This window comes from Rhyacophila brunnea, unplaced genomic scaffold (genome assembly GCF_057557595.1).
Source record: "Rhyacophila brunnea isolate RB1 unplaced genomic scaffold, BYU_Rbru_1.0 scaffold_4, whole genome shotgun sequence".
Lineage (NCBI taxonomy): Eukaryota > Metazoa > Arthropoda > Insecta > Trichoptera > Rhyacophilidae > Rhyacophila > Rhyacophila brunnea.
In genome coordinates this window covers 11,166,702-11,177,479 of record NW_028233068.1, presented here as the reverse complement: position 1 = coordinate 11,177,479, position 10,778 = coordinate 11,166,702, and the positions used below count along the sequence as shown (strand labels likewise).

At 36.2% G+C, this 10,778-nt stretch overlaps 1 protein-coding gene across 1 annotated transcript; it reads left to right on the top strand.

Annotated features, from left to right (window-relative positions):
• Positions 1-289: 289 nt before the first annotated feature.
• LOC147066885 (uncharacterized) lies at positions 290-8,745 on the top strand. The gene is made up of 5 exons (XM_085954760.1): positions 290-364; positions 1,952-2,072; positions 4,087-4,445; positions 6,568-6,666; positions 7,422-8,745. The coding sequence occupies exons 1-5, from the start codon at positions 290-292 to the stop codon at positions 7,530-7,532; spliced, it is 765 nt and encodes a 254-aa protein (XP_085810886.1). The 3' UTR covers positions 7,533-8,745.
• Positions 8,746-10,778: the final 2,033 nt, after the last annotated feature.

Here is a 10,778-nt window from a genome sequence, read left to right as displayed (position 1 = left end):
ATTAGGACCATACTCTGACTCACAAAAATTGAAAAACAATATGTGTACTTTTGCCAGACCCAGGATTTGAACCTGTAACCCACGACGCTATAGGCCGACGCTTAAGCTGTGCGGCCAACGTGGATGTCTACATAACAACTTCAAATCCAAACCTCGTTATAATTTATGCTATTTTTATTTCCAGACTTCAATTTTCTACATTCTTCAGCTTCACCAAACTTTATTTGACGAACCTCCGCATAGTTTATCATCACACCCGTCTTGCTTCCTCATTTTTTGCGACAAGAAGATGGCGTCGAAAGCAAAGCGGCCTGCCGTCAGATTTCATCTGGGATCCTTGCAGAAGACAACGGCATTCGAAGGAGTGAGAAATAATAAAATAGTGTTACCTACTTATCAAAACAATCACCGCTGACCTTTTAATTACCACATTTAAATAACACGTTAATTATATCTAATGGCCAAGTACTCCAAACGCGCCAGTATCACTAAAGCGTCAATTACATTGAGCTTCTTTACGAGCTGTTTGTTGGCGAATTTAAAAGCGGGCGAATCAGCTACTGTGATTTGATGATTACACACAAAACTTTCCATTCGCTGAGAAGCCACAAGCCAGCGACTATTTTGACAGAACGTAGTTCGTTTTTTTACCGGGAGGTTGCTACTGCGCTCTACTGCGCAGACGCAGTAGGCCTACACGCCGGCGTGTAGCGTGGAAAGTTGACCGGCTTTCAACTTTTCTCGGTAGAGTGTTTACAACCTGCTTGTCAGCTTGTTCGATGATTACACTGGACGACTTTACAGGCAGATTATAAATTCGCCAACAAACAGCTCGTAAAGAAGCTCAATGTAATTGACGCTTAAATGAGTATCAATATGTAAAACAATCAACCAAGTGTACGGAAAAAAATATTCCCACAAAAAATTGTAAATCATCGGTCACATTCGTTCTAAACAGAGAGAAACTATATCAAAATGTAACCTATAATAGTTACTAATCAAATACTCCATGTTTTAAGTAAAGTTTCCACGGAACTCTAATAGAATTATTATTGTTTCCACGACGGTTATACTGTACAAGCTCGTTGTCTATATTTAACTATTTTTGAATCACTTTGTATGCGCTTTGAATTTACTCTTTAACGACGGTCAAGCTGTAACAAGCCTACTTGCGCTCATTGTCTTGATGTAACTAAAGTTTATTTATTAATCACGGTCAACTGGTGACCAGTAACTGAGTTCCGGATAGACTTGCGATAATAACGAGGATTTGAGGTAGGAGGGAAATATTGAGATGAAGGCGTCGATTGCCCCAACCATATATTATATTTATTTCATAATTATATAGGATAAACGAAAAAATATCTAAATTCTTGTTCATTATTAAGAACTTTCTGCTGGCAAGATAATTTATTAACGTGCCTCGTGTAAAACAGAAAAAATGCCTCAAGTCCCCCTATAGAATTGGTACTAAATCCCCTCATCATTTTTCACTACTACCAAAGAAAAGTATTTCATACCTATTTATGTTAAAGTTTTTTTCCCCAATTAATAATTCGCAAAATCATCTGTCTTCTAAAACCTTCCAATAAATCTTATTAATACTTTTAAAAATTGTCTCCAATTTTTTTAGAAACCACCACAATACATGTATAATATGCACGAATATTTTAATTAATAGTTACCCAATTATTTTTCCATACGTACAAATGAAATCAATGCTATATTTACTTGTTTTGTTCATCTGTTATTGGCTTCAATATAACGTTTTAAAAATAGAAACTGCGCAGAAGACCCGTGTGCTTTTCGGGCTGAAATTTTCGGGAAATGTTAAATTATTACATAAAGCCAATTTGATTAGAGTTCACCAGATAGCCCTGCTACTGAAATGTTTATTCAAAATCTTGTACTGGTTTTATATAAGTGTTTACATATTACTTACTTTGCAAAGGACTTAACGAAAGAGAACGACCACGCCATCTTGGAACAAGGAAGAGACTCTGGCGCCCCAAGCCCGGACCTGGCTCCCGCGATGCAGCCGGCCAGTGCCAGACTGCTGCATAATCAACAACGTAAGAATTTTTCATTAATACATTTTTTTTCTTTTCCTCAACAAATCTCATCGAGTTCCACTTGCCGTGTCAAAGGTTCTATGAGAATTCGAAATAAAAAAAAATCGAGAAATACAGTTGTCCACAATGAACGTTACCGCCCACTGCGCACTGTTAATTTTATTTCATTCGAAGCTTTCAAAGCGTTTAAAATATGCACGACAGTAGTGTACTGAAACAGCCGCGCAATTAGTAATAGAAGTGACGCAATCACAAATACCCTGATTATAATCATATAAATATATTGTAACCTCACTGGGGTCGAATCCGGAGGCCCCAGATGAAAGGCTAATGCCCTACGCACTGGAGTACGAGAGCCGCCGCAATTACTTGGGATCCAATGTTTCGCGTTCCAAAGCGCGGACACAATCATTATTAATAAATATTTCCATGCGCATTCAAATAAACACTTGTAGATGCGACAGGTCGCAATAATTTGCCGACGAGTACGTACAGTTATAGCTAAAGGCTAGGAATTCATCGCTAAGAATGTCTGGGTATAGTGAATTTACTCGGAAAAGTGCATGCGACCGCGGTTGAAACGAAAAGAAACTATAAGTAAATACGAAAATCAGTGGGACCTGTTAAATTTTATTAACACTGCCTTAAGGGCGGACGTGCTCAGCGTGGGTCAAAATGGAGCTTTTTTCTATTTTAAAAGCATGATCCTGGACATACCTTAAACGTTGTAGATAATCTATTTATATAATTTTGAAGCCTTATTATCCTTTATATTTATTTTAAACATTTGATGACTGCATAAAATATTTTTATTACATAAAATAGTATTATTTTAAACCTCTCGCTCTAATGTTTTAGAATATAGTCATATTTCAGTACATAAATGTGCAGTGGTGTTAAGATTTTTTACATTTATTAATTTTTAAACGCATTTATAAAACCATCAGTATAATTTATATCAACATTATTATAGTGAAATATTTACGATAAAAAATTATATTGATAATCTCTGTGATCCCAAATTTGACAAGAATTAGGCATTTTATTATTCAAAAAATGGGCAAGATTAACACATTTGAAGATAATTCTAAAGATACTCATTATAAGCTATGTCTTTGACCATTCAAGTGTGATAAACATCTTACGAATAATGATTGCTTTATAATAATTATTGACCTAAGAATAAGGTAGTGTTTTTTTGAAATACGCCATTTCTTTTGGCATTACCCAGTGGTTAAGCTACAACATACGGCCGTAGCCATAAATTGACAAACTATAATTGAAGTAGGGAGTAAAATGATGTTAACGCGCGTGTTTGAACATGTACCTAACCGATTTTTTTAAACGGTACCGTTTAAAAAAATGGCTACGGCCGTATGTTGTAGCTTAACCACTGGGGAATGCCAAAAGAAATGTCGTATAATTAATAAACAATTTTGAAAACTTCTTTTTGAAAAAAGTAAGACACCCCGAAGAAATCGAACCTCCATCTCTCGGGTATCGCGCCCACGCACATAGACCACTACTCTAAAGGAGTCATACTTAATTGCGACAAATTTTAACTAATGGCTTTTAATACTCACTGAGGGGCTTTCCAAATTGAGCTACTATTGACGATCGGCTTTTGTATTTTTATCCAATGGATGGAGGAGCCACTGTCGAAAACTACCCAATCAAGACTCGCAACTAGACAGAATCAGACATTCGAATGAAGTTTTCAAAATGGCGTCCATATGGTAGTTTGTAGAGTCTGTATTCTATAAACTGGCGTACACGTCACACGGAAAGCATTGTGCATCGCGTTCAACTGTTGCAAGTTTTCAATGGGAGGGAACGAGGTGGATGCTGAAGCGGGGGGGGGGAGAAACCGGCACGCCAGCTTATAGAAGACAGACTCTAGTTCCATCTTTGACCGTTCTTTAGATAAGTTTGTAGGACTGGATTTCTCGATTTCTCGGTGCGTGGGCGCTTGGGACTTTGTAGTTAATTAAATATTTATAATATCTTATTACAGGAATCTCGATATTGAACAATATCAACGACGTGTTGCGTACTCGCGTCGAGCACGAAGCGTCTCGCTCCACGCTGTCGAGATTGCACGACGAGCTGCGAGCGCGACTGCACGCCAAAGCCAGAGACTGCAGAAACGCCAAAGCTGCAAAACTCATTTCGACCAGAAAAGCCCGGACCGCTCTGGAGCTAGAAAGGGACACACTTATCGCTCAGGTCACGCGATTGAAAGAGCACGCTGAGGCCCATGAGAGGGAACACGCCGGCCACACGGACTCTACTGACGAAATAAATGCCATTCCTGATAATTCGAATATTACTGCTGACGTTAAGGTTTCTAAGGATAAGAAGCCTTCGAAAAAGGTACATACTGTGGATCCACATCTGGATATGTCCATTCTCTACCTCCTGCCACTTAGCATGTTCCTTAGCGCATCGCTGTCACATAACATATCGGGCGATCATCAAACAGAGTGTATGTTTCATGGCTTCATCCACTTCATCGAAACGTGTATTCGGCGTATTTTCATTTGTCTACCACACCGTATTATTTTGTTTGTTTTTTTTATACACTAATTTCATTTATAGTTTTAACTCATTATACCTTTCATGCACCGTTTCATGTCGTCATATTGTGCAACTCTTGGTTCCATGGCCTAACTAGCTGAGATCAGCTCTCTGGCCACCTTCGGCTCCCGCCAGAACGCCTGGCCTGGTCTGGCAAGTACACATACTGTTTTTCAAATTGTGTATGAGTCAGAGTATGGACCTAATAGGTTGAGCAAGTTGCTGACATCTATTTCTCGTAAAAACAAAATCTGTTAATACAAAACCTTCACTCTGTGGAGGCCCGTATGATCTTATTAGGATCGGACATGGTCGGGGAATTATCTCGAAATTTAGATCAAAGATAACCGTGTTTTATGTTTTATCTGAAAGCCGTACACGAGGTATCTGTTTGCAATGGTTTCAGATCGATTGCGTTATTAACACCGTAAAGTAAGTCTTTGATGCCCACAGTGGCCAAGTGTATAAGAGTATAATGTCGTGCAAATACAAATCTGTTTTTCAATGTGTATTAAGAGTATGGATCCAATATGTTGAGCAAGTGGTTAGCATCCATTTAACGTAAAAATAAAAATCTATTAATCAAAACCTCCACTCTGTGGAGGCCCATATATGATCTTATTAGGATCGGATATGGTCAAAAAAAGTTTTTGAAGGAAATTGTATGGAGATGCCATGTTTGGAATACCGTACCGCCCCCTAATGTTAAATCTAAAAATACGGGTTAGCACTAAAAAAGTTGAGTCCCACAGAAAGAAAGGTTAAGATTTTAAACATTAATAAAGTCGATAGGTGTGTATAAATTACAAGCAAACTTTAAAAGATTTTTCAAAAGAAAACAAAGTGAATTATCTTCTATGTCGAAGACAATAGAAATCATCATGCCTATTTAAACTTTCACTCCAACAACTTTAACAGAACCTTTACGCAGTTAATCTAATCATTTGATTATTAATTTAAATAAAACTCAAATGTAATTGTACCGATTCCACTTTTATTAAATATAACTGGAATTAGTACGATAAAGTTTTCGTTTTATTAAAATTACTAACACAATGCATTTCCACCATGAATTGACAGTTAACAACCATGCCTCCACATCCTAAATCGGGCGCCCATGCCAGAATATTTGAAGGGACGCCTTACCTATCGCTAAAATTAAGGGCAATGTGATGATCTACTAGTAGTTTTTTCCCCTAAATGTCATTCCACGGCTCCCCAGGGTTTTGCATGGTAAAATTAAAGACAGTCCGAGCATTTTTAGCGATTTTTTTTATTTTTAAATAAATCCACTTGATTTATTAAGTTGTCGGCACATAGAAATCTTCACATCATATTATGAAACACTGATCTTCATTCCTTTTTGTGGTAGTCAAGAAGCCAAATTTAACATGCGACCCATCGCCATATTTGATAAATAGCCATTGTTATTAGTCTGGAAAGATACTAAAAATAATTAATAAATAAAATTCCAATCGTAAATTATCATTTAATTATATTATTCGTAATATCACATCAAAATGGATCCCACAGCCATATATTTTTTAATAATAATATTCTTTAAGTGTAATAGCGCCGCAGGCGACTTTTTTACAATTATAAAATTTGTGGTGTGTGTTTATCTTACTTAATTAGTTGACTCACCATGCCGCCCCATCCAAACCCCAGGCCCCCGGGTTAGAGCCTTGTCAGCTCTCTCCTTGTAAGGCCATGGTTAACGCAATAAATGAAATTAAGCAGTTCAATTAGTCAATCAGGAAATTAATAGTTTTTCCTGCATTGGTGATATTTGAACTTATAATTATTGAACCTTCAGTTATCATATAAATATCTACTTTCACAATAATATGTACGAGTATGTAAGTAAATACGAGTCAAAGTTAATTGAATTACCAACACGAGGAACCTATTTTTCCAGGCTGATCAACGGTTAGCTGCTGGTCGATTGCTTCGAGAAGTTCAGCAGCTACGCAGTCGACTCACAGCTCTGGAAAAAAGAATTCTGGCAGAAAGCAGAGTAAGTTAATTTTGAAATAATTGATCGAATAAAATAATATTTGTAATAATAACGAGACATGGAAAGAAAAAAACATTGGTAATGTCATCATCATCATCATCATCATCAGCCTGAATCTATTCACTGCTGGATGAAGGCCTCTTCAATCTGCTTCTACTTCTCTCGGTCCTGTGCGTTGCATTGCCACGTACTTCCGCAGAATTTTATCATTTCATCGATCCTGCTGCCTTTAGCTCTACCTTGCTTGGTTGTGTACCTCTTGGATACTACTGGATGACTAAATTTGTCCAACGATTGTCTTTTCTTCGAACTATGTGTCCAGCCCATCATTGATAATGTAGCCAAGACAAAACACAATTTCATCGTCTGAATCTCGCTTCAGTAAGTGATTTATAGTTTAAAGAACTTGCAATGTACACAAATTCTACTCGAGCGCATCTATTCTATACACAAGACTACTATCGACGGCTATCGACGGCTATCGAGGGCAGTTTATCTTATTTATGTATTGAGGAAGTTAATTGTTACAATAAGTTAACCGTCTTAACTGTCAAAAAATGCTATGTTTTAACAACACTTCTCTTAGCTGTGTTAACTTTTAGAGCGAGATAGACAGTTTTGACAGTTTAGACATATTGCTTTAATAACATTTTAAGAATGTTAAAAATATTTGAAAATGGTGATTTAAGATAAACTATAACAGAAAATTATAAACGGGCGAAAGTTTTAATTAGATTTTCTTTGTACTTTTTCAGCGCAAAAAGCAAGCAGAAAGTGAACTGGCGATTCTTAGAGCAGCCGTTTCGAGGCAAAAGGGGAGCCGCACTGAACGAGCTCCTCTAAAACCACTCTGGACTGGGAATTAGCATAGCAATAACTGAGTTATAATTAAATAATTCAATTTGGAAGAATATAGTTATGATACTAACAGGAAGGATATCGGTTTCTCTTACGAAAGCATTTTCTTAAATGAAAAACATTGGTTTGAATACTTTGATAATATCTAGATTTTTTTGGGATTTTTAGATATAAAATTGAATAAAAGATACACGATGAAAATGAATGATATTATATTGTTCATATTTGTATTATGTAGATAATATACCAAGTACATAATATGCATCATAATAATTCTCACTTTCCACTATAATATCATAAAATAATGGTACCCAACAGAATATCTTATATCTCACTATATTTAACTGATAAATGTAATGAGTCATTCATTCACAGATTCACACTTAGTATTGATGTGTCACCTAATTACACAGAACCTCCAGGAAAATAATTTTCTAGACGAAAAATAAGGCATGTATTTCTGAATAGGCGGCAATCATTTGCCGGCCATGGGCTATATGATTCGTAGATCGCCCTCTTCATAATGGTGACCTCGTACATTCACCTTACTTGTGCTATTGTGAAAGGCAGAATGATAATAAACGATTATTAATATTTCTCATATAACATCAAGACCGTGTGCCAATGTTTGCAGAAAATGAAGATTTTCGATTGCAATTTTCGTTAATAAATTTCATAATTTTCAATATGAACCTATTATCATTTTCTACAAACAGTTTCCCATACTGCATTCGAAGATAAGCAATAACTAGCACAATATCTAAATTCACAGTATAGTTGATATTATGTAATACGTTATATTACCAAAATCGAGAAGTGATTACCTAAATCGTATTACAATTAACATTGGTTAATTGAAAATAATCATTGGTATAGTTCGCGCAACCAGAGTTGGGGCGGCCGAATACTCATACAGACGCATTCAAAAAAGGAACAGCCTCTAAAAGAATACTGTATTCTTCATAAATTCACCAATACACACAATCTTTCGTATCTGTGTCGCACCAACTCTGGTTGCGCGATCTATAGCACAACATATCAAATGAATAATTTATTGATTGGATTTTAGTGAGGAGAGTCACCATCTAAAAGCTCTAGGTCAATTTAAAACAGCTGATCATGAAGACATGTAATTACATTATATAATTATTAAGTTACAATTGATTATGTACTCACTCACTGAGAATGCATTTTGATAAGTATAAAATAAAATGGAGGACTAAATATGTTGTATTTTTATTATTCCCTGGATTATGGATAGCAGGATACCTGGACGATTGAATGATTAACGAGAGCACCTCGTCAATATTTTCTAGGTCTGCGCATCTATTCTATACACAAGACTACTTTCGGCCGCTACAACAGCTATCTAGGGTAGGAAAGTATTAAAGTATTAGTACTTATTGTAACAATTACAATACATTATTTGTAATTGTTACAATAAGTGCTATGTTTTAACAGCACCTCTCTTGGCTATGCTAAATTTCAGAGCGAGACAGTCAGTTTAGACTGACTGTTTAGTTGATGTTGATACGTTCCTTCCTACCCTAGATAGCGGGCCGAAAGCAGTCTTGTGTATAGAATAGATACGCAGGTAAGTGGCGTAAACAACAACTTGAGTGGAAGACAAATTATATTTTTAAGATCAAGAGAGACAGCGTACAGTTAGTTGACAAGAAATATTCTATATATCAAATAATTAAAATGAAGTCCGGCGAGGAGTGAGGTCCCAACTGGGGTTACCTGCAATTTTATTATAATGCAATAGCAAAAAATGACGATAATAAATCTAATCGTCGTCCCCTCCCATATTATACCTTCTTCTTATTGTGCCATCCCCTAGAGGAGGTCGGCCACCATCAAGGCGATCTTATCTTTGTCGTCTGCTATCCGGAACAGTTCGGTGGAGCTGCACTCGTACCAATCACGGAGGTTCTTAAGCCACGAAATGCGGCGCCGTCCTCCGCTACGCTTCCCATTGATCTTTCCTTGAATGACAAGTTGAGGAATGCTGTATTTTTGTCCTCTCATAATGTGGCCGAGGTATTGTAGTTTCCTGGTTTTGATACTACGTATAACTTCTCGGTCCTTCCCCATTCGGTTGAGAACTTCAACATTTGTCACCCGGTCAGTCCAAGGAATTTTGAGGATGCGTCTATAAAGCCACATCTCGAAAGCTTCAAGTCTCCGTGACATTTCTTGGTTTAGCGTCCATACTTCCATACCATAGAAAAGAATTGAGAGCACATAACAACGTACCATACACAGTCTTAGACCAAGGTTAAGATCTCGATTGCTAAGGAGGCGTCTCATTTTGAGAATCTTGCGATCTCAATTCTAGTTTTTATTTCCTGAGACTGGTCCCATTCCTCATTGACCCATGTACCTAAATATTTATAATGGGTCACACGTTCGATTGGTTCGCTGTTAATGACAAAATTTGTGTTGGTGTCTGGTGTCGCTGTTTTTGATACTAGTAATAGTTTTGTTTTCTTGAGGTTCATTTTTAAACCATAAGAATTACTGACCTCATTAACCTTTTCTACCAGTTGATGTAAACTCTTTAAACTATCAGCAATCAGCACAGTATCATCGGCATATCGTATATTGTTATACTATATTATACTTATAAGTATACCACTTAATAGTAAAACTGCACGGAAGCGGCAACCTAGCGAATTAATCATAAAAATGCTTATAATAATTTTTGGAATTGTCTGCGTGAATCAATCAATAATAATTGCATTGAAGCTTTTTTTAAACTGGCGAAAATAGTGAGGCTTGAAACAAATGAATCCGCAATTATCGAGTCATTTTTGGCATTAATTTTATGATTTTAGACTGCATCTAGAGAAAGTTTTTTTTTCTATTTTAGGTATAAAAATAATTACAAGATAAAAAGAATTTTTATATACAACGTTTTTAAATTTTCTGTTGAATCGTATAAACTTGACTTGACTCTTAAACGATCAAAAAAAATTGTACTTGATAGAAATAATACTGAAATGTCATATTTATTTCCATAGTAACGCACGTATATATTAATATTAATAATTTAGTTGCTAGGACCCACTTAGCAACCAATAATAGTTTTACTGTTTACGGATTTCTTCCGAAATAACTTTTCATTCAAAACAGAATTAACTGAAAATGAAATTAATTCTACTTAAAGATGGCTAAAAGTATTAAAAACATACACTGGCATCGTGTTCTGATGTATTCTAAAAGTTTCAAATGTCTAGCTAGTCGGGAAG

Coding starts and splice junctions, on each gene's coding strand:
- LOC147066885 (XM_085954760.1), top strand. CDS start 290: ATGGCGTCGAAAGCAAAGCGGCCTGCCGTCAGATTTCATCTGGGATCC. Junction 365..1,951: donor AGACAACGGCATTCGAAGGA/GTGAGAAATAAT, acceptor TACTTTGCAAAG/GACTTAACGAAAGAGAACGA. Junction 6,667..7,421: donor GAATTCTGGCAGAAAGCAGA/GTAAGTTAATTT, acceptor GTACTTTTTCAG/CGCAAAAAGCAAGCAGAAAG.